Source organism: Tachysurus vachellii, chromosome 15, assembly GCF_030014155.1.
Source record: "Tachysurus vachellii isolate PV-2020 chromosome 15, HZAU_Pvac_v1, whole genome shotgun sequence".
Taxonomy (NCBI): domain Eukaryota; kingdom Metazoa; phylum Chordata; class Actinopteri; order Siluriformes; family Bagridae; genus Tachysurus; species Tachysurus vachellii.
In genome coordinates this window covers 4,727,209-4,752,230 of record NC_083474.1, presented here as the reverse complement: position 1 = coordinate 4,752,230, position 25,022 = coordinate 4,727,209, and the positions used below count along the sequence as shown (strand labels likewise).

The following is a 25,022-nucleotide window of genomic DNA, read 5'->3' as shown; positions in this document are numbered from 1 at the left end:
GTACCATAGATCCTGTCTCACAGTAATGAATAATGTGTATATAATTTCTCAGAATGAGGAAATGGTTCAACCTAGTATAAGAATGATGGGAAGGATAATTAAAGATTTTTGGGTGTTGTTCTCTTCACATGTCAACCAGTCCGGTATCATACTGGTTATAAGGGCTTTAGTAAATATTGTAATGTTATAGACGCGGGTTATAAGCCTACCGTTTGAATCTTAATGATTAGTTTATGGCTAAGAAATAAGACACCCTGACGTGGTTTTGTTTTGTTCATTAACTATGATTCACATCATCACTTTTGACTCCACAGAATCTGTGAGGCGGAGATTAAGCGGCTTCTTCCACAGAACTGGCTGTTTTCGTCTGGGATTTACGGTACATTCAGCGGTATTTTTAGCAATCAGCTGACGCGAGACTTGGAAACTTGCGTGGGAAAGGAAATCAAAAAAGAAAACAGCTATGGCGGCCGAGATTCATTCAAGGCCGCAGAGCTCTAGGCCTATACTGCTGAACAAAATCGAAGGGCATCAAGATTCAGTGACTGCCGCGATTTTAATCCCGAAGGAGGACGGAGTCATCACCGTCAGCGAAGACAGGTAGAACCGGGCTGCAGCTCCTCAACACCAGTGCAGTCAGATTAGCAGTTAAGCTAACAAGCTAGTTGCGTAAACATTACAGTTACATTCGTGTTCTTTAAAGCGATTCTAAAATAGCAGCAACAACAACAACAACAATAATAATAATAATAATAATAATAATAATAATAATAATAATAATGAAATGTATTATTATTTATTAATGTGTTTAACAGAATTAAACGTTAGTGAATGTTACATCAAGCAAGTTTTATTTACTGTTCGCCTCTTTTACAGTTTATCGTGTTCAGATTTTTTGAAGAATGAATAATGTAAACTCTTCTTTAAACATTTCTTATACTGATTTAAATCATACTTAAATTTGAATAAGTTTATTTCTTTATATCCAAGTAAGTTAGCGGGAGAGTGGCTTGGTGCTTAAGCATAACAAACCAACATCTATTTACATTGTAAGCCCAATAAAAAGGAAAAATGCCTGGAGATAAAGAACATAAAAGATTAAACAGCAAATTTTTAATTACATTAAAAAAAAACCACATGTAATAGGTAACAGTGCATTGTTGCTCAATATGTAGCATCACTTTCTCAGTAATTGAACACTATTTATTTGCAAACACTGATTTCAATTTATATCTATACTTTTAATGTGTCACTAAAGCTTTGTGGTTTTGAAATAAAGCTCCTACTTCCCCACATTTCTGTTTCAGGTCTATTCGTGTATGGCTGAAGAGAGACAGTGGACAGTACTGGCCCAGCATTTACCATACTGTGTCCTGTGAGTCCAAAGCATTCATGAATATTATGTTATACTCCCCAAGGTATGAAATTAAACTCTATACAACTATGATCTAAAGCATTCTTCCAAGCAGGTCTGTAAGATTGATGCAGTCATTTCCAAGGAATAATTTGCAAAGGCAAGGCCGAGTCTATTATTTTTGCTATATACTGAAGACATTTTGGTTGAACTCAAAATTAAATATGAGTCTATCGATCAGAAGTTCAGCTTTCATTCTAGGATATTGTAGACGTGTTAAACAATTTAGAACGTGGCATTCCAAAGTATAGGTATGCTTTGATCATGAGTTACAACATCAATCAAGACTAGTGAATCAGTCCTCTAGAAGCAGCCATGCAAGCCTAAGCCATGGCACTAACTCTGCTGGGCCTGATAGAGGAGCCTGACAGAGGATCTTGTATTTTTTAGCTCATGAGTAGATCCTTTCTTCCTCCACCATTGTTTTGGAAGATGTTTAGAAGAATCTCGCTTTGAGAACTTTTGTGGCTCTCTGTATTTCTTTTATGAATTTTCAATCTGTCCTTTTTACTACTGACAAGTGGTTTTTGTCTTGTGGTATGGCCTTTTTTCTGCTCAAAGTTGTCTATTATTGGTGGATTTTGATACCATCACCCTTGCCCGTGTAGGCTGTCGTTGCTGTCACTGTCTTGTTTTTGGGTATTTTTCTGATAGTGTTTGTTATTATTTGCTTTTGTTCTCTTTGTTTTTTATCTGGTATAATACACCGGTGCTTTCTTTCTTGTTCAGGACATTTCCAAATTGTTGCATTGGCTATACCCAGCGTTAAAACGGCTTGCTTTTATCACGTAGTCAGTTGTTTGTTCTTCATGTTAATCTTTTTTAACAACAAATGCAGTCTTCACAGGTGAAACCAAGATTGCATTTAAAGCTATTAATTGGATTTAAAGCTATTAAAGCTAATAAGTTTAATCAAACCGTCAGTCTCCCAATCAGTTCAGTCTACCAGGGCACACCATGGCAACAAGAAACACTTCAGTTACATTTTATTGTATTTTTTATCTTGACAAATCAGAATCAGAATCAGATTTATTGGCCAAGTGTGCTGACACACACAAGGAATTTGGTTCCAGCTATTTGTGACTCTCAAAAGTACAGACATAAATAACACTATACCAGGGGTCGGCAACCCGCGGCTCCGGAGCCGCAAGTGGCTCTTTCATCCCTCTGCTGCGGCTCCCTGTAGATATGGAAAATAAATATTTAATCTAAATTTATTTTATTTTTAGTTAGTTAGTTTTTAAAAAATGAAATTCTAAGATTATGATGCCCAATATATGCGTCATAACTAGCGACTAGCGACACACAGAAGCAGATGCATTTTTGGTTTGCTGCAGCCAGCAAGTTAAAATTTTGATGTCATGAATACGAAGAGGACTCAATTAGACATTGTACATTTTATTTGAAAGTAACCTTCAACCCAGCATCTTTTTTGTTAAGGTTAGTTCAAACTGTTCAAAATATGTTTGTTTGCCTGCAGAAATAAAATTTTGTTTACTCGGTAGCAGCAACACACTACACTTTTTTCTATACATTCCATAAAGGTAAAAAACGATATATGCAGTGTTATCTACATTTTAGATGTCAAATGGGTTTTGTGGCTCCCTGTGTTTTTTTTCTGTGGGAAACGGGTCCAAATGGCTCTTTGAATGTTTAAGGTTACCGACCCCTGCACTATACTATACAAACTATACAAGACAATGCAGACAATGGGATACAATATAGACAGAATGAGTATTAAATTTGAATACAGAACATGACTGATCAGTAGGGCTAGGCGATTTGGCCTAAAATCAAAATCTTGATTAATTGAACATTTTAACTCGATTACGATTAATGAACGATTATTTTTATTTTTTTTTGCCCTCATAGTTCACTGACAAGTTTTGTTTAGTAAATATGCTCACATATTACAAGTGAGAGATTTTTGAATGAAGGGTGCATTACTTGATTTTAAAATAATTGAAGGAAAGCACACATTGCCTAAAACGAACAGTCACTTTGTTCTTATAAAAAAAGTAAAAATAAATAACTTGCACTTTTGGAAACAAAATAAATTATTTTCAATGTTTTTCATAATAAAAGTAGAAAATAAGCAGTATCTCTTCTAAATAAAATAACTCTTGTATAGCTTCGCTCCACTGTAGCCAATGGAGTCATATCCTTTGCGATGTAATAACAAATCGCGTCAGTTATTTCTTTCCATCTTCTTGAACTCTTCTGTTACTGTGTGGCATTTGTGAATGCATTTGTTATCGACATCTGCTTTGCGGAGGCACTTGTTGCTGGGCGCTTGTCAGTCTCTTTTTTTTTTTTTTTTTTTGAGCCATGCACTGTTCATATTCAGTAACGTGATTGCGCTCCAAGTGTTGAAACAAATTGGTGGTGTTACCTTTTGGCGTCGAAACTGTTTTTCTACAGTGTCTACATCTGACTTCATTTTGTTCGATGTCATCCTTACTGAAGCCAAAATGTGTCCAAACGACTGAGACTGCGTTTTTCTTTGTTACAAGCTGCTCTTGTTGCTCAGTTGTCTGAGTGTTTAAGCTCTCCATGCTCGACATGTCGGCGGAATAACGGAACGGAACGGGGTCACGTGACTCCACACGCGGTAATGTTTTTAATGGTAAAGTAATCGAAATAATCGACCTGGAAAAATTTTATCGATTATAGGTTCTGAATGTCGATTTCGATTACTTTTCGATTAATTGCCCAGCCCTACTGATCAGTTATGTACATAAAGTGTGGGAGTGCAAATAATAATATTGTGCAATATTATGCTTTTTGTACAATATAGCAGCAGCAGTAGTGTGTGTAATATATACAGATGATGTGATGACTGACAGTCCTGATATTGCAGTACTTATAGATATGAAGCAGTGACTATAATTACGATGAGTTGTTGATCAGGGTGATTGCCTGGGGAAAGAAACTGTTCCTGTGTTTGGTAGTTTTAATAAGCAAAGTTCTGTAGCGCCTGCCAGAAGGGAGGAGCTGAAAGAGGTTGTGTCAAGGGTGCGAAGGGTCAGTAGTGATTTTTCCTGCCCGGTTTCTGGTTCTTGTGTCGTACAAGTCCTGGGGAGTGGGCAGGGGGGCACCAATTATTTCCTCTGCTGTTTTTACTGTGCGTTGCAGTCTGTTCCTGTCCTGTTTTGTAGCTGCCCCAAACCAGATGGTGATGGATGTGCACAGGACAGATTCAATGACTGCAGTGTGGAACAGCATCAACAGCTCCTGTGGCAGACCATACTTCCTTAATTGGCGTAGAAAGTCTGCTGGGCCTTTTTGATGATGGTGTTTATGTTGCACTAACATTTCAGGTCTTGGAAAACTTGAAGGCCTCCACAGATGACACCGGGCTGTTGGATATTGTGAGGGGAAGCATTGTTCGGGGGTCTTTCCTAAAGTCCACTATCATCTCCACAGTTTTGAGGGTGTTTAGCTCCAAACTGTTCTGACTGCACCATAGCACTAACCGTTCCACCTCCTGCCGGTATGCAGACTCATCGCCATCTTGGATGAGACCGATGAGCGTAGTATCATCTGCAAATTTCAGGAGTGTAACAGTTTGGTCACTTGAAGTGCAGTCATTGGTGTAGAGGGAGAATAGAAGTGAGGAGAGGACACATCCCTGTGGAGCACCAGTGCTGATTGTCCGAATGCTGGAGGTGACACCTCCCAGTCTCACCTGTTGTTTCCTTTCTGTAAGGAAGCTGGTGATCCACTGACAGATGGAAGGGGGTATAGTGAGCCTTAGGAGTTTGGAGTGGAGAATTTCCGGAATTATAGTATTAAAGGCTGAACTGAAGTCAACAAACAGAATCCGGGCATATGTCCCTGGGCAGTCCAGGTGTTTCAGACTGCAGAGCAGTCCAATGTTGACTGATCTGTTTGCATGGTAGGCAATCTGTAGGGGATCAAGCCTCTGTTATGTTTCAGACTTTAGGTGGGCCAATACCAGCTGTTCAAAGGTCTTCATGACAACAGATGTCAGAGCGACAGGCCTGTAGTCATTCAGTCCAGTGATGAAGGATTTCTTGGGGATCGGGATGATTGTGGAGAGTTTAAAGCACTAGGGGACTTCACACAGCTCCAGTGATCTCTTGAAGATATGGGTGAAAATAGGAGCCAGTTGATCAGCACATGCTTTGTGACAGGAGGGGGAGACCCTGTCTGGGCTGGGAGCTTTCCTTGTCTTCTGTCTCTGAAAGAGCCGATTCACATCCTCTTCACAAATTGTGAGTGCAACTTGATTGCTGGGAGGAGTTGTTAATGGGGTTCCCAGAGGTGTGATGTCAGTCAGTGAGCTGGGTTGGATGGGAGGTGTGAAGATGTTGTTCTCAAACCTGCAGTAGAAGGTCTTGAGGTCGTCAGCCAGGTCTTTTAATGGCATGGTTCAAACAAAAGCTGTTGTTTAATAGTTCTTTAACACCTCTAGATATAAATATCTTGAAATGAAAAATTAAAACTCTGATCTATTGGCCCATATTCTTCATTTATCCAAATGTCTTTGTATAGCAAAAATCAGACTTTAAAAGGACTGCAATTGTTTTTATGGGGATAATAGAGAATTATATGCATTGTGTAAACAAAGCTACAGAATGTTTTACAAAAGCCGGACAATATTTATTCAAGGCTTCTTTCTTATCACTTTCTCCTGGTGAGGACCAGTGATTGCTCATTAAACTGTGTTTAAATGCCTCATTTTATGGCTTTCTCCTTTTGTTTTGCCTTGCTTGACTATAGATTTAGTCGTTAGTTTCTGTCTGAAGAACAATTCAAAATCATATGCCACAAAATAAAGCATCAGACTTATATTTTTACTTAATATTTTTCCCTGTCTCTTGTCCATTTGCATCTATGGCCTCCCCCCAGCTCCATGTTCATGCATGGCATACCACCAAGAAAGCAGGCGGATCTTTGTAGGACAGGATAATGGATCTGTTGTGGTAAATTGGTCTCTGGTCCCTTCTACTGGTCAAATTAAATAGGGAAATTATTCTTTGTGATATAGTGTATATAAATTTTTTTTTATAGTGTATATATTGGATTTTTTCAGTTTTGTAAATTGACTACACATTTTTGCAGGAATTTCTTATTTCTGAAGACTTCAACAAGATGAACCATGTGAAGACTTATCCAGGTAACATTTATTTTAGTTAAAACAGTGGACATGGTCACAAATCAGTTTCACATAGATGATGCTCATAAGTTAATAAGTTAATGTTCATTTTCTCTTTGCTGAATCTAAGACATACTTTAGACAAAAATATGATATATACATACGTTGACTTAATTTAATTTTTATTTCATGGTGATAATTGTGTTGATATTTAAAGATCACGGTTCTGTAACTGTTCTGCTATAGTAACTCTGACCAACACTCTGAGAGTAGAAGTTCATCTCAGAATGCACAATATGATGAACCTTGAGGCAGCTGTGCTAAACTGGAGATGCTGTTATGTTCCATTTATGTTATCCAAGAAAATAAAGCTAAGGAAAAATAAATTTAAAAAAAAAAGTGTCCTGGTCTAATGAATCTTTGTTTCTGCTGAGGCACACAGGCGGTAGGGTCAGAATTTGGTACTAGAAGCATGAATCCATGCACCCCACCTGCCTCGTGTCAACAATCCAGACTAGTGAAAATGATATAATATTGTGGAGAATGTTTATTGGCACACTTTGCGTCCATTAATGCAAGCAATAATTCTTTGCTTGAATACCCCCATCTATTTGAGTACGGATGGTGATTATGTGCATAAATTCGTGGCCATAATTTAAGCATCTTTTAATAGCGCCTTCTGGCATGACAGTGCATCACATCACACACAAAGCAAACATGGTTTCATGATTTTGAGTACAAGTAACAAGTAGTTACTTCAGAATGGGAGATTTGCAGCATGAAAGTGTACCTGAAAAATCTGTGGGACATGACGTGCATGAATTCATTTTAGAAAGAATTATTTTAAGAGAATACTGTTCATAGTAAGTGTATATGTACATCATCCCTAGATTTTGTGAAGATCAGTTCTGTATTTTATAACAAAATAACGCATTTGTAAGTGTTCACATCCTATGTGTGTTCTGGGTAATTATCAAAATTTCTAGTTTTATTATTTATTATATTTATTGACAACAGTCAAAGTTTAGTCACTGGAGGCTGTAGACAGTTTAAAGAGCTGACTTGATTGCACACTTGGGGAGTGGCAAATTATGGTAGTCAATAAGAATGCTGTGCCATGGTACATCAGATACATTATCTTTTACATGCCTTATAAGCCTTTTGTGTTCAGCAATTGGATGAAGCCAAGTTGTCAAGAAAATCTTACAGATTCATTTGATCATTATTTGGGGTTTATCAGAAACATTGCACTGATGCCAGGAGTACTATAATTATTTTACATGAGTTTAATTGCGATAATTTAATTCTGAGCACTGTCACATGCCCCATTATAAAAAGGTATGCACACTTGTGGAACCAGGTTATTGTGTTAAATGTTGCAACCAGGTAAGTGTTTTTTTTCTTCTTTTTTTTCCCTTAAATGTTTCCACGTGAATTTTGTTGGTTGGTATATCCCATTGAACTGGTGGGAGTATTGTCCAGATACAGTGGGCCTGTGCCCACAGTACCCTATTATCCAGCTGAACACAATAGAATGTGATGTGGTCTTCTACTGTTGTATATCCCATCCAGCTCAAGGTTTGAAACGTGTTTGACAGTTTGACTTACTGATGTGTTTCTGTCTGCTCAAATCTGGCATCCTCTGTTTTTAACTGGTTAAAACTTAACCAACATGATCTTTGATATTTGGATGTTGGTCTTAACCAACATGATCTTTGTAGCCAGCCAGCCAAGATACAGCAATAAAGTACTATATAAAAATATTTCCATGTCATTTTGGTAAAAAATTGTTTTTACCTTAAAGTAGTATATTGCAAATTATATTGAACCCATTTTTAATCAGAACTCCATCACTGAAACATCTAATCCACATACTGCCTCACATATCCATGAATCTTTTTGAATACTGTACCGGATCAAACTATATGATCAAAAATCTATAAAATCTTTGTGGGGTTTATCAACTGCTTACTCTCAGATCCTAACTGGCACTCTAGATGAAATCTTTGTTAATGGCAGGTACACTTGGAGGCTAAACCTGTTAAACTTGCACTTAAATCTGTGCTAGTATTAACTGTAAAGATTTTTTATTTTAGAATATTTAAAGTTAGGTATTTAAACAAAAAATGTATTTAAACGAAAGCTTTTCAATGCTAGTATAATGTATGCTTGTTTTCCCATTGTGTTTCAGCTCATCAGGGTCGCGTGTCAGACATCATGTACTCCTTGCTGAGTCAGTGGGTTGTGAGTACAGGTTTTGACAAAAGCGTTAGCTGGATGTGCACCCAGAGTGGCTCCATGCTTGGATGCCACTACTTCAGCTCCTGGGCCTCATGTCTTCAGTATCTTTCAGCCAATGCATATACAGGATATCTTTGGTCTTCAAGGGATTAAGAATGTCCTGAATCACTTGCTCCTTTTGTGTATGTTTAAATACACAAATTTACACAAATGTTGTTAATGTTTACTCGTTTCATGTGTGCATTTGTATGCTTTGTGTGTAAATTCTCCTTTGAGCTTCCTTGACTGAATGCCTAGGTATGATGATGATACCCAGCATGCATTTGTTGGTGATTACTCAGGACAAATCACCTTGCTGAAATTGGAAAGACAGACATATTCCACTATAACGACTTTAAAGGGACATGAAGGTAAAGTGAATGTAAACAGATGTATATACATAGCAGGTTGAATAGTTATGGGGAGGCTAGGAGAGCCAGTTTAATCAGTCACAAATGTTGTAGTTCTCTTGGATAAATACACAAACATTTAAAAATTGCAAAAATGGGTGGCAAAAATATTTTGGTGGTTATTTATATACGTAGATGGCCGACTCAAGTAAAGTTTTTGTGTGTTAATCACTGCTTGTGACTGCATCATCAGATGCTGTAATTATGAGGTCTGAACAGGTCTAAATAAAAACTGTATTTTTAGGAAGCATAGGAGCTCTGTGGTGGGACCCAGTGAAAAGATGGCTGTTCTCTGGTGCATCAGATCACAGTATAATCATGTGGGACATTGGCGGGAGAAAGGGCCGCACACTACTACTACAGGGACATCAGTGAGTACATGCACACAAACTCAGTACACTGTACTGTACTCACAATACTGTCTTATATTTTTTATTTTTTTATTGAAATTCTCCATTTTCCTTTTTCAAACAACAAAGTGCAAGCACCCCCACCCCACCACCCAAAACAAAAACAAACCCCCAGACAAAGACACGCACGCACAAACATTCCACATCCCCCTGTTAAAACAACTGAAGAAAAGGAAGAAAGGTTATGCATACAGTCCAATTTTCGACCAAACACCCGTAGTCTCCTAAAATAAGAAATAACAGGTTGCCACTTGCAAAAAAAAGGTGTCAGTAGAACCCCTCAGTGTATATTTTATTTTCTCCAACTTAAGAAAAAACATCAAATCCTTAAACCACTGAGAGATGGAGGGACATCTTATTGCTTTCCAGTGTAGAAGTATACAACGTCTGGCCAACAAAGATGAGAAGGCTAAAACATCTTTGTGTACAGAGCTCAGTGATACTGACTCATTGTTAATACCAAATATAGCGATCAGTGGGCATGGCGTCAATTGCACTTCAAATATGGAGGACATAATGCCGAAAAAACCTGTCCAGAATGCATGTAATTTTGGGCACAGAAAAAACATATGACTTAAATGACAGGGGGAAGCATGACATCTGTCACATCTGTCCTCTACCTCAGGATAGATTTTTGCCTGTTTAGATTTGGAAAGATGAATTCTGTACAAAACCTTAAACTGAATGAGACAGGCGGGCACAGGAAGTGGTAGTAAGTATCCTATCTATGGCTTTCTCCCACCGTTTGTCGCCAAACTGCAGTCCTAACTCCTCCTCCCAAGCGGTCCTGGTTTTATCTGTATTACAGCTATTGAGAGATAAAAATGAAACTGTATATCCGGGAAATCAAACTATGCTGGTGTGGAGTGAACATGGCTAAACTCTCCCAGGGTTGCTTGGGGGGTACAGAGGGAAAATTGGGAAGGCATTTAGATACAAAGCTGCGGACTTGGAGATATCGAAAAAATGAGCTGAAGGCAGCCCATACTCCAAGGACAGGCTGGCAAAACTTCTAAAGATGCCATTTTCGTACAAATTATAAAGTTGCTTGATGCCTTTTTCGTGCCATAGTGAGAAAGCTGAATCTAAAAAAGACGGGGGAAACAAATGATGTTTATTCAGGGGGCCCAGTGCTGATAGAGCCCTAAATTTAAAGTGACACCTAAACTGAAACCAAATCTTAAGTGTGTTCAGTACGACTGGATTGCCAGTATATTGAGGTGGTTTGATCGGAATTGGTGAGCAAAGCAGAGCAGATACAGAGGATGATCTACAAGACAGTAGCTCTAGATTGCACCAAGTGGATTCCGTTGAATTGGCCCAGGAGTTTAGTTTCTGGATATGTGCAGCCCAGTAGTGTATTTGAAAATTGGGCAAAGCAAGCCCACCACTGAGCCTACATCTCTGCAATAGAGTCTTACGGATTCTGGGAGGTTTTCCACCCCAAAGAAAAGAATTAATGATTCCATCTAAAGAATCAAAAAAATACTTAGGTAAAAATAATGGAAGCGATTGAAAAAAAGAAAAAAACTTGGGCAGAACGTTCATTTTAACTGCATTGATTTTTCCCGTTAAACACAGAGGTAGACTGCTCCACCTCTGAAAATCCGACTTCATGTCTGCCACAAGCGGGGCAAGATTGGCATGAAAAAGTTTGGGTAAGGAACGGGTCACCGTAATACCAAGGTATTTAAAGCCTGAACAGTTGAATTTGAATGGCAGATTCAGATGCTGAAGTTGTAGAGCGGTATTGTTTACCGGATAACACTCAAAAAAGAGCCGAAATCATTTAAGATAGATAAAATAATAGGAACAAAGGCTGCAGGATCCGTCACATATAGCAACAAATCATCAGCATATAAGGATACCTTGTATTCCGCTCCTTGCGAGTTATACCTTTAAAGGCTAATGAGGATTTAAGTTTAATGGATAATGGCTCAATGGCAAGAGCGAATAGCAGTGGTGACAGTGGGCACCCCTGCCGGGTTCCACGCCCGAGACTGAAATAATCAGAGCTAATATTATTTGTACGAACACTGGCTTGCGGGGATTTATAAAGGAGGCGGATCCAGGAGACAAATGCATCACCAAACCAAAATTTCTTTAATATCGCAAACAGGTATTCCCATTCGACTCTATCAAATGCTTTCTCAGCATCCAGTGAGACTACAACCTCAGGGAACGGAGATGACTGCTTAGAGTAAATTATATTGAAAAGTGTACGAGTGTTAAAAAATGAATGCTGCCCTTTTATGAATCCAGTCTGCTCCATAGATATGATACGTGGTAGTACATTTTCTAACACTTTCAATTACTTTTGCCAACACTTTCACATCGGCATTCAGCAGTGACAGCGGTCTGTACGACCCGCACAGGTTGGGATCCTTGCCCTTCTTCAAGAGAAGGGCTATTGAGGCTCGATTAAAAGAGGGTGGTAGCATGCCCTGATCCAGAGATTCATTGAACACACCAAGGAGCAGCGGTGCCAATTTATTGCTAAACATTTTTAAAACTCAACTGGAAAACCATCCGGGCCTGGGGCTTTATTAGACTGCATCGCCTTTATTGAAGCTCTGACTTCTTCAAGAGAAAGAGGAGAGTCCAAGTCCCTTACAGAGACCGTATCAATAACAGGAAAATCAACACTTTGAAGGAAATCACCCAGTCTCTTATTATCAGTAAGGTATTCAGATTTATAAAGAGCAGAGTAATATGACTCAAATACTGCATTAATCTCTATGGGATCGGTAACGGTAATATTTGAGTCATTATTAATCTGCGGTATTAGGCGTAATGCAGCCTGCTGTCTTAGCTGATGAGCTAACAATCTGCTTGGTTTATCACCGTATTCATAATACGATCCACGAGTTTGTAATAGCATGCGTTCAGTTTCTTTAGTGGAGAGGAGATCGAATTCTGCTTGTAACTCAACACGTTGTTTGTATAGCTCTGGAGAGGGGTTGGACGCGTAGCTCTGATCGAGTTGGCTGATAGCCGAAGAAATTTCCCTGAGTTTAGCTCTGTGCTTCCGATTTATGAAAGCAGAGTACGAAATGATTTGCCCCCTGAGATAGGCTTTCAGAGTCTCCCATAATAACGAGCACAGAGTAGAGTCAAGACGATTAAACAACAAGAATTCATCAATAGCTTTAGAAATAGACGCACAGAAATCCTTGTCTGCTAGGAGATGCAAATTAAACCGCCAAGGAGAATGTGTAAGTCTATGGGTTAAGAATTGGATATCCAACGCTAGAGGAGCATGAGCAGAGATCACAATGCCCAAATAATCTGCGGATACAATGGAGTGATTAAGATGGCGATCAATAAAAAAATAATCAATTCTGGAATATGAATGAAGCACAGGGGAGAAAAATGAGAATTTCTTGATCCTGGGGTTGCGACATTTCCAAGAGTCTATTAAGCCGTTTTGTGACATGAAATCGGAGAACGATTTAGACATTGCAGATTGGGATACAGCACGAGAACTAGAATGATCCAAAACAGGGTTCAAAACACAATTCAATCACCACCAAAAATGATCAAATGGGTATTTAAAAAAGGAATACTACTCTACTGAGTCAAATCAGGGTCAAATACTGAGTCAAATATTCGCAAAATCAGGGTCATCAAAGTTTGGAGCGTAAATATTAACCAGCAAAACCTTGGTCTGTATCAACGTACCAGCCACAATGACATATCTGCCATTCCTATCTGCAATTATACGGGTAGGTGAAAACTGTATGCTTCTATTTACTAGGATGGCCACCCCTCGTGCCTTAAATTGAAATTAGAGTGGAAAGTTTGACCCACCCAAGGACGATGAAGCCTATGATGATCTTTGACTCGGAGGTGTGTTTCCTGTAAAAATACTATGTCGGCGTGTAAGCATTTCAGGTGGGTAAAAACCCTAGGCCGTTTAATAGGATTACCCATGCCCCTAATATTCCAGCTAAGGAACCGAACAGGTGCACCACTGCCAGCTAAACGTGGGCCGGTATTAGTGTCAGCCATTCATCCAAAAACAACTACACAAAAAAATGAAAACAGGACCCGTGAAGCCAGGGGGATCCCCATCCCCCCACTCCTGTGCGCGCGCATCCGACACTTAAACACAAACACACACCCAACACACAAGTAGAGTCCCCATTCTAACAGTAACCCCAGGGGACAGCAACACAAACTATCAAAAAAGAAACCTACCGCCGCCCACGCAAATAAATGTGCTAACGACACGGAGAACAAGCCTATCCTGAACAAAGAGAAGGCTCCAGCAGATTTAACACAACAGAAATTATGAGCAACTATATCTGGTTCACGTCTACTCCTCCCCGGTCTACATAAATATATAAACAAAGTTTCTAGAGGAAAATAAATTCCCAAAATAAATTGACCAAGCACACACAAAGTGCGTAAAGTTAAAGACCAGCATCACCACGCGGAGTTTGTGAACAGTGCAGTGACATGAAAACCAGGAGTACACATGTGTCCAACAGCGGGAAAAAAAAATGTTCAGACTCTAAACAGTTTGGATAGTTTTTATATACTTGCTGGCTTCGTCAGGTGAAAGAAATTCTTTGCCCACACCATTGTGTGTAATACGTAGGATAAAACAACCCATACCGCACACCTTCAATGCCACGGAGCTGCCGCCGCACCGCGTTGAAGGCAGCCCGGGCTTTTGAGGTTTTTACCGTATGGTCGGGAAAGATAGAAATGTTCAGGGGTCTCATTTATAAAGCGTGCGTACGCACAAAACGGGGCTGGAAACGTGCGTATGCCAGTTTTCGCGCAAAGGTTGTGATCTATAAAAAACAAACTTGACGGAAAAATGTGCGCACCTTTAAGCAAACTTTGAGACGTGCGTACGCACATTCTGGAGACAAAGGGAATTGGCAACACAGATGGTGAGGTAGTGAACTGAAGTTAGATTGTAGAAAATACATGTGAGAAGAACGATTATAAGAATTAATGACATTTAATTTTCACCCCATTTCATACGTTATATCCACATTATCATGAGGATTAAATCCAACAGTGTTATTTGTGCCGATTGTTTTAGGCTATATATATCTAGTAAAATCCAAACGTTCAAAATGTATTAAAAATAAAATAATAATAATAATAATAATAATCAGCGCTACTCCGTCCAGGGTGTACCCTGCCTTGATGCCCAATGACGCCTGAGGATAGGCACAGGCTCCCGGTAACCCGAGTAGTTCGGATAAGCGGTAGAAGATGAATGAATGAATGAATAATCAGCGCTGCCTTACAGTCACATAGTCCACAACGGGAGCGCAGGAGGAGATGGCGCGACTACATGTGATACAAAATAGCATGAAATACCCTTTTATTAGAGAACTGCAGAACACAGTGTAAAAACGAAATATTTTCCTTAATGTACATATAGCTATCATAAAATGTCAAAGTCTGCCAATACAGTCATGAAGCACAATCGCTACTCATCATCTGTCCTAACTATTACGGTGTTCATTACAAAACCGTCATGAAGAAGCATGTGTTCACTATAACATTTTCATCTTAAATTTTCGCCCACAAATTAATTCTGTGATTTTGTCAAGGTGTTAACGATCAGTCTAATTGCTAGAAACATATAAATCCTCCGGTGACCCGGGTATGTAATGCTTCATGATGGCACTGCTGGCACGGTTGGAGGATTACGCCAATGGCAGAATAAGGAGAGAACGAGTTTTCAGGGACCATGATGATGACTGGCTAATAAGCCGATTTAGATTCCCTAGAGCTGTGCTCTTAGATCTATGTGTTGAAATGGGTCCAGTATTAGAGAGGGCAACACGCCGGAACCATGCCATCCCAGTCCAAATACAAGTCCTCACCACTCTGGGGTTCTTGGCAACCGGCTGTTTCCAGCGGGAATTGGCAGACAGGTAAATTATTTATATAAAAAATACTATAAGTAATCCTCAACTTTGTCTCTAAGACCTTTTTGTATATGAAATAATTCTATTGGAATCTATCATCTCACCCTATAGGTCTGGTATATCACAGCCGTCCCTGAGTGCCATAATATCTGTCGTTTTGAATGGTATACTTAATATGGGTAGTCGATACATCAGGTTCCCCTACACTATGCGAGAACAGGCCGAAATTAAAATGCAATTTGCAGCAATGTCTGGTTTCCCAAATGTAATCGGCGCAATTGACTGCGCTCATGTTGCTATAAGGGCACCATCTGAAAATTTGCTTATGTTAATAGAAAGCATGTGCATTCTATTAATGTGCAAATCATATGTCACTCCAACATGACCCTCACAAACATTGTGGCACGCTGGCCTGGTTCAACACATGATTCCTTTATCTTGACACATAGCAGTGTAGGGAACAGACTAAGTGCAGTGAGTACGTGATGGCTGGCTTCTTGGTGAGTTTAACAATATTAAAAAGTAGAAACTGTAACAATTTTGTTTTTAATATAATTATAACAATGTTGCTTTTAATATAATTATAACCTGCAGGCGACAGTGGCTACCCCCTGAGACGCTGGCTCCTCAACCCATTTTTAAACCCGCAGAGCGCAGAGGAAACTATAACGAGGTCTACTCTCGTGCCCGCGCAGTGATTTGCATTGACTATTTATGGTTAAAAATGGGCGTGTACAGGGCGGGATTTCACATACGCACATCTGCGGGTGATCTGTGATTTATAAAGGGAACATTGCTTAGAGGAGTGCGTACGCACGGTTTTATAAATCGGATTTTTTTTTGGCATACGCCATTTTTGGCTTTTGGGCGTACATAAATTTTTAGTAGGGATCCTACGCACAGTTTTATAAATGAGACCCCAGGCCCTTAAACTGAATTCGCTGTAAATCTCTGGCATGCCGTAAGACATCAAAACACTCACTATGATAGTGAAATTTGGCCACAATGGCTCGTGGTCGTTCGCCAGTCTTTGGTACGGGCTGTAGAGTGCGATGTGACCTGTCCAGAACCGGCTCTTTTTCCAGACTCAATGCCTCCCTCAAGAGCGCGGCAACACTCGCGACAGTGGAGCTATTGGGGCCCTCAGGAACACAGATTATCCGAACATTGACCTAGCTTCCAGATCTTCGCATTTGGTCTCCAGTTTATTGAACTCAGCAGTAAGACGTTGCATGTCATGTTGCATTACAGCAATATCATCGGTGCAAACAGAAAGTTTGCAAACAAGGTGCCCTTTAATTCCCGCACTGCAGCCTCATTCGCAGCTTTATCGCTGGACAGATGCGCCTTCACCGCCTGCAGCTCCGACTTTATTGTTAATAAATCGTCTCCCAATGTACGTTCCAATGTACGTAGTTCGGCCTTAAAAACCTTGGTGATTTCGGACCTCAAAAAGGACAGCAGCTCTGACTTTAATGAGTCAATATCAGCCTTAGAAGCTGCCTGTGACACGATGGGCCCTTCACATGGAGGTGAATCATGCGAAGGCGAGGTCGCAACTGTTGCAGCAGGCCGCGGCTGTGACTGAGTCACGCTACGGGTCTTAGTAGTTTTACCAGACATCATAATTACCTCTAGATTCAAATATCCAAACAACGAAGGTAAACCGAGGGATTAAGAGGTAAAAACAAAAGTGAAAAGCTCGAAATAATAACAATTATAACAACAATCCACCGGAGCCTCCTAACCCCACGTCCTACTCCATGACAAGCTAGACAGCGCCCCCAACACTATAATGTCTTAAATGGTATAATAAACCATTGTTATTTTATTTACTCTAACAACTCTTTCAGACCTAATTTTCTCATTTAAAATTCTGTTTACTTTTTCTGACCTATTCAGATGAATTTCTTAATTTATAAATGAGGAAATAACATGTTGCAATGTTTTAATTAATTTTAATTTAAACTTTTATTACATTTTTATTTTATTTTAATAGATATAATTGAAAACAGACTTTGTGTTTTGAAATGTTTTATTCAGTTAAGATGCATTTAAATGAACTAATTTAAAAAGTGTACACATTATTTTTAGGGGGGTGGGGGGTTAACCCTTTCTCACATGCAATGCATCAAATATTTAAGCATGGAAGAAGCCATCAGCATCACTGCATGCAGACAGACAGTGCCTTGTAAAAATCGTCTTAATCTATTTCTCACATTAACCATCATGTCTAGCAATAACTAAAAAAAAAAAGCAGCTGAATAAAAAATGGGTCAGTAGCGGACACTCCACTTCCACTCTATCAGGTTTAATTTCCACGATATGTGTGTGTTTGTGTGTTTTGCGAGGTCCACCAGGTATATCACATTTACTCTTTTTCTCGCTGGTTCAATGAATTGGCTGCTTCATTGCTCTGAGATGAGAGATACCTGGACTGTTACTAGTGTAACAGGTGAGAATCATCGGAATCAGAATCAGGTTTAGTATGTTGACGCACACAAGGAATTTGGTTCCATTACACATTAACTGCTGGTTAAAACCCTACTTCACACATTTCTTATTTCAAAACTGTACTATCCATTCTATTCCATGGTGACTGAGTCTCTGTTTATAAACAGGAATCAGTAATACTGAAGAGTGGTCTTACTTGTCAAAGTATGGCGAGGAGTATATGTCTTATTTGCAGGCAGAGCTGATATCCAACAAAGTCTGGTGATCACATTTATAGACCTACAGTAGATGATTAACACATAATTAGTAAAATGGCCAAAGGGGGTGTGTGTGTGTGTGTGTGAGAATATATCTGTATACACTGATCAGCCATAACATTACAACCACCTGCCTAATATTATTTAGGCGCCTTTTGTGTCACCTACTGAGGCATGGGCTCCCCAAGACCTCTGAAGGTGTGCTGTGTGTTCGGGAATCTGTAGGTCAGCAAACTGAACCCTTTGTCACGTTCCTCTAACCATTCCTATTGCAACTATTGCAGTGGGACATGTAAGCCTACTGCTTTGCTAATAATGGCCCACCACTAAAACATATATATATAGTAGTACACTACTATGTCGTGGTTTAGTGCAGCATAACGTCAGTGAAAAGGAGAAAAATAAACATTTCCTTCCTTTAAGGGGTTGTAGGGGTGCTTGGGCAGAAATCCAGGCTCAAAGCCTAGGCAGCAGGAGGGAGGAGGGGGACGGCAGGGAAAAGGTGAAGCGGTCCTTTCTGCGGTGCTCTCCTCCTGGAGCATGAATGCTCCAGTGGCGCTAGTGATTGGCCCGTGCTTTTCGGCAGGAGTTTCGGCCGCCCCACCTCACTCTCACTCCCAGCGGCGCTGGCTATGCGTAGCGCGAAGGGGCGATCGAAATCCAGATTCTGCAGTACTGGCTGGGTGGTGAGGGCCTCCTTGAGCTGGCAGAATGCCCGTTCTGTGCCGTCTGTCCAGTGCATCCGGTCCGCCTTTGAGCTTCCTTGACTGAATGCCTAGGTATGCTGATGATACCCAGCTTGCATTTGTTGGTGATTACTCAGGACAAATCACCTTGCTGAAATTGGAAAGACAGACATATTCCACCATAACCACTTTAAAGGGACATGAAGGTAAAATGCATGTAAACAGATGTATATACATAGCAGGTGGAATAGGTATGGGGAAACAGTAAACTGCTGAAACAGTAAAGAGAGAGGGTTAGTAAGCGACTGGGACTCCCCTGGAGAGGAGTCTCTGGCGTCGCGTTCCTCACGAGCCATACACGCCCGACGGTCCCGACCCTTTTTCTTTTATTCCAGTCCATTTACATTACATTTACATTTACAGCATTTAGCAGACGCCCTTATCCATAGTGACTTACATTTTTATCTCATAAAAATGAGATGGTGGTACCAATTGGTAGTGGAATTCATGGCGTCGGCGAACCCCGGCCAGTCGAGTCTCAGCAAGAGGGGAACAGGGAGATATGGGATAAGGCTGATGAGGAGCGGCCACTCCCCTTCTTTGCTCCGGATCCTGTGTGGTAGGGACCGAACGGGCATTGCCATGGACATGTGAGACCGTGAGAGTCCCCACCGAGGGGAGTATGGCCTGGGCCAGCATGACCGAACTCCCCAAATCTAAGAGCACGGACACCCGGCACGGGCACGGATAGCCATTTACTTCCACGGTAAGGTGGGGCACTTTGGAAGGGCAGGGCGTGCAGGCCGCAACTCGCGAGCCATTGTTTGTAGGCCTGGGTCAGGGCCTTAAGGTCTGGTTCGGTGGGCATGGGCTCGTCAATCGGTCTGAGGGCGGGGCGGCTATTTAATTGTCTCCTCCCCTAAACCCGTTCGGGCGCCTGTTGTTGTCGTGCTGGGGGTGGCGGGGACTGTCCTTGGGGTTCCCCAGGCCCCCTTCAGCCCTAATGCCTTCCGTTCCTCAGCTGGTAGTGCTCTTAGGAACAGGTCCATGGCCACTCTCACTGCGATTTTCTTGGTGGTAAGTCGATCATACTGTAACCACCGCCTGGCGATACCCAGCAGTTCGTCCATCTGTGGACGGGGGTTGCTGGTCGGCTCATACCGCCATCTATGAAAATTGCCAGCTGCAATCACGGGACATCGACCACAGCGGACGAGAATCTTTTCTTTTACTGTGTTATAATCTCAGGCGCACTCTGGATCCAGCGCATAATACACCAGATGGGTGTCTCCACTGAGCAGTGGAGCTAGGGCGTCGGCCCAGTTCCACTTAAACCAGCCCTCTTGGTCCGCAGTACGCTCAAAGGTGCCCAGGAATGCCTCCATGTTGTCTTCGGCGCTGAGCTTAGTGAGCCTGCCCTGAGCATCGCGGCTGGGATCATGGATATGTATGTTTTGAGAGAAATATTATTCTGGCCTGTTTTGTATTTCCTTGCCAGTTCACAGAGCTAATCAATCCAGTTATAAATGGTGAAATCTTCTTAATGTAGGCATTCGATTTTGTAGTTAAGATGAGATGGTGCCTCATGCCAAGTGGTATTGAAAGTTTTTTTTTTTTTTGTTTGTTTGTTTCTTTCTTTCTTTTAGTGAAAAGGTGCAGACTCTGCAGTATCTGCAGTTGTCTAAGCAGTTGGTCTCCTGCTCTGCCGATGGAGCTATTGCAGTGTGGAACATGGATGTGCCACGGCAGGAGGTAGATACGTATCATCTTTTTATATGGTTCTGGAATAAAAAAAATATACCTTAGTGTAAAATAATTTTTCATAATAATAATCTAATTGTGCCTTTTTGTCAAACCCAGGGTTACCTTACAAAATGTATAAGTAAAGAAATCTATTATTAAACATGAGTCAGAGATATAGTGCATATTATTAAGAAATAACAGAGATGTGATCAAATCTGACAGAATAATGATTGGCAAAAACTGCATGAGATGTCACAAAATAAACTATGGGCTAAAGGGACAAGACAAAACCATAAGAGAATATATGTTTTATTAGGTAGCTAGCATGAAACTGTAGGCCACTGTTTTATGTGCTGTGTGGCTATATATTTGTTCAGTTTTCTTGTTAAAAAATATCAGATGGCAAATATTAGTGTCCCCAGTACAGAGGAACATGTCAGACAGTGGTAAAATACCATTTTTTCTGATACTGACACTGCAACCTTGAGTATTATGATATATTACCCACTAGATTTTTTTTCATCTTAAAAAAAGCACTAATATATATATATATATATATATATATATATATATATATATATATATATATATAATATATAATGTGTGTGTGTGTATATATACAGGAAAAGAGATGCAACCTTGATTGGAGGATTACCAGTGCTATTTAAATATTGTGTTGGGGTTAAAACTCAGTGCGATCTCACTGAAATGTGGTAGTGGTTGTTAAGGTGTTGGTCTACCAATCAGAAGGTTGTGAGTTCGAATCCCTGCTGAGGACAAGCAATTTCAGTCCAGCTTAAGGGGCAAGAGGGATGAAACCATGCTGGCAATATGCCTCCAAACCATGAACATAAACGCATAAATAAATCAGTACCTAAAATACATTCGATAAACTTGCTTTATGGGTGTTGGAATGACAAGAGTCCTTAGAGGAAGCAAGAATATATCATCTGTTATTATTACCAACCACATACTGTAGTAATAATCACCTGTACAGTCTTAAACACTAGCTGTTAACTAATGAATTTTCACCAGAGTTTTGATGATATTTTGCTGTTTTCTCACTCTGCACACAGGCCCCACAGTGGTTGGATAGTGACTCATGTCAGAAGTGTGAACAGCCGTTTTTTTGGAACATTAAGCAAATGTGGGACACTAAGACCCTTGGTCTCCGACAAGTATGTTGCTACGAGTACTATGTCTAAGAATGTATGCACATAAAGATCCCCACGTTTTAATTTTGCTAGTTTTTTTTGCTGTTTTGAATATTTTTGAATTTTAGCAAAATTAAATATTTATTTTCAATATTTTATCAACTTAGCGGAAGCACATTTAGTTTTGTATAAGTGGTGTTAAACTGATTTCATACCATCGTTTGGTTTTAGTGTAAGTTTGGCTCATAATTTCAGAGTGCAGAAAACAAAACTGTTATGATCATTTTACAAAAGAATGAAATGTTATTAGAACTATGTGCGTGACAACCAAAATATATGTAGATAGCTCATGTTTTCTTGTTTACTTGTTGAATGTGATACAAGTTTTTAACCATGGTAATGTGGTACTAACTTTCTTAAGACAGTAATGTAAATGTTTTTGTGTGCTGCTCTCTTAATTTTTCTTTGTTGTAGCACCATTGCAGGAAATGTGGAAAGGCAATTTGTGGGAAGTGTAGCTCTAAACATTCAACCTACCCCATCATGGGCTTTGAGTTGCAGGTGCGAATGTGTGATGACTGCTACAACACAATCAAAGAGGAAGAGTGAGTATAAAAAAAATACCACCACCATTTAATCCAATACACACACCCCATCATGTTTCAAACACCTCTTTGTGTGCGTGTGTGTGTGCACGTGTGTGTATTTTTGCAGTCGAATACCTATGGCTATGTTCCATGAAGGGAAACACAACATATCTCACATGGATATTGACTGTTCTAGAGGCCTTATGGTAACCTGCGGGAGAGACCGTATTGTTAAGGTAGCGACAATATTTTTGAGATGTGATTTTGATTATTTATATTGGGGTTATATTTATTATGCCCAGCTTTACGTATATGTTTTGTTATTTCCACAGATATGGGATATGATCCAGGTGGTTGGCATTTCAACAGGCTTTCACTGAGTAATAGAAACACTACAGGCCCATTACAGGAGCTCTTCATGTATGAATCCACATACCTGGCCCTGTAGTTATATTTCTGTATGCCTCTGTTATTCTAATCATTTTTGCAGTCAGTGTTGTCTGAATCTTGCTTATCCCCCTCTCGCTCGCTCTCTCCCTCTTACACCCTCTCTCCCCTTCCTTGCCTTATTCAACTCAGGTGAAGAACTACCAGTTCTCTTCAGACTCTAATAGTGACCCATAAAGAGGTTTCAGAGAGAGTATCCATAGTATGCAAAAGCAAAGAATGCAAGGCACAAAGCATCTTGTCCAATTTAATGAGACTTTGGTTATGTTTGGTAACAAAAGTTAAATGTAAGGTTTATCATTGACTGAGCTTTCTCTGGGATAAAACAATGCAATTAGATGGAAATTTTGTGCACTAGCCTCCTTACAGTGCTGGCAACACTGATAGAAAAACTATTTTAGTGAGAACAGGTAGATGAGAATCACTGGTGTATCGTTGGTTTTCCATTTCATCCAAACGATTTTTAGTAGACTTGAGGTCAGGGCTTTGTGCAGGCCCCAAGTTATTTTGCTCTAAATTTGCTTACTGGAGGATTTTTGGATGCCAAAATAGCAGGAGTAGTTTCTTAATTTCTCAAATCTGCCTCAAATCTGCCATGGTCAAAGTCTGAACTCAAACTGAGATTACACTTTTCTTCATTCTGTTGTTGACATTCATTTTAGCCCTTGACCTCTATCTGCATAATATTATGCATTTTGTTGCCACCACATGAGTAAATGATAATTGTATGAATGATTTACAGGTGCTAATAATAAAGTGCCCAGTGAGTATATATGATACAGTTCCCCCCATACCTCTTGTTGCATAATTTTTTATTTCCTGTTTCATTTGCGTGTGTGTAGGTGCGTTATTTCCTAAATCATTTTTCTGAAAAAGCTGCACACAATCTTTATATAGTAGTAAGCATTTTATTAACCCAGCAATCATAGGACTTGTTTTGACATTTTCTGGTCGTGTTAAATAAAAACATTTTTTTAATGTAACTGAATTTATGTGGGCTTTATCACACTGATGGCCCTAGGATATTTTGTTAACTTTAGAAATGACGTATGCAGTCATTCCAAGGTCTTTGCTATGAGCTTAGTACAGTACCGCACGTTGATTTAAAATTTAAATTGTTTGCTGCAGGCTAAAGTTTTTAGAGTTTCATTGTCAGAAAAAAAGCTTCTTGTTATATTAAACACTAATTGATCAGCTTTGATATTTGACTCAGTTTATTTACAGCATATTAGTTGGCAGCTGCCCATGTATAATAGCTAAAATCCATCAGCAAAGTACTAGAGGAAACTAGTTGTACCCAGGTACACCCATCTACTGTCCGGAGAAATTTGGCCAGAAGTATTCTTTATGGAAGAACTGTGGCTAAAAAGCCATACCTACGACGTAGAAAACGATTTAACTGTGCACAAAAAAATGGGAACTGAGGTGCTAAAAATGGCATCAGGTGCTCTGGATTGACGAGTAAAAATTTGAAATACTTGGCTGTAACTAGAGATGTGTTGTTTGCAGAATGGCTGTAGAGTGGTACAATGCTACACACATGGATACAGTTGTTGGTAACCTTCTATTAATGAAAGAAAAACCGGCAATGGTCACTGAAATAACTTGACAAAACTAATAATAAATAAAAATTTACTGAAAATTGATTAATGTAAATAAGACATTCCTTTTGAATTGTGGTTCAACAAAAGCATTAAAAAATTATGATCCTTGCCTGGACAAAAAAGATGGTGCCACGAAAAGATTAAAAATAATTTGACCATAGGGACATGTGGACATTTGTCCTGTAATTAGCATCATAGGTGTCAGTATACAGTCAATTTCATTAAGATCTATAGGATAAAGTTACAAAGAGTCCTGAAAGTGATGGCTTGGCCCCCCACAGAGCCCTGATCTCAACCTCATTGAGTCTGTCTGGGATTGCATGATGCATGAAGAGATAAAAGGATTTGAGGCAGCCTACATCCACAGAGGATCTGTGGTTAGTTCTCCAAAAAGGTCCAAAAAACCTAAATGCTGAGTTCCTTCAAAAATTGTGAGCGGGTTGACCTAGAAGGCAAAGGGTTGTCATACCAAATATTGATTTGGAGTTCTCTTTTCATCCAGTACATTTACTTTACTTCTGTACATTTGCTTTCCACTATTAACGTTCTATTAA

The 25,022-nt window shown here is 39.8% G+C and overlaps 1 protein-coding gene across 1 annotated transcript; it reads left to right on the top strand.

Moving 5' to 3' along the window:
* The first annotated feature begins 393 nt into the window (after positions 1–393).
* Positions 394–24,065, top strand: wdfy1 (WD repeat and FYVE domain containing 1). The gene is made up of 12 exons (XM_060888969.1): positions 394–600; positions 1,308–1,375; positions 6,290–6,363; positions 6,503–6,557; positions 8,728–8,878; positions 9,075–9,187; positions 9,471–9,597; positions 20,580–20,685; positions 21,753–21,854; positions 22,305–22,435; positions 22,545–22,653; positions 22,750–24,065. Exons 1-12 carry the CDS (start codon positions 464–466, stop codon positions 22,795–22,797), a joined length of 1,221 nt encoding a protein of 406 aa, XP_060744952.1. The 5' UTR covers positions 394–463; the 3' UTR covers positions 22,798–24,065.
* The last annotated feature ends 957 nt before the right edge of the window (positions 24,066–25,022 follow it).

Bases quoted from the DNA above. Each gene is read 5' to 3' on its own strand.
- wdfy1 (XM_060888969.1), top strand. From the start codon at position 464: ATGGCGGCCGAGATTCATTCAAGGCCGCAGAGCTCTAGGCCTATACTG. The intron at 601-1,307 runs GTAGAACCGGGC...TTTCTGTTTCAG, and splicing joins ATCACCGTCAGCGAAGACAG to GTCTATTCGTGTATGGCTGA. The intron at 9,598-20,579 runs GTGAGTACATGC...TCTTTCTTTTAG, and splicing joins CTACTACTACAGGGACATCA to TGAAAAGGTGCAGACTCTGC.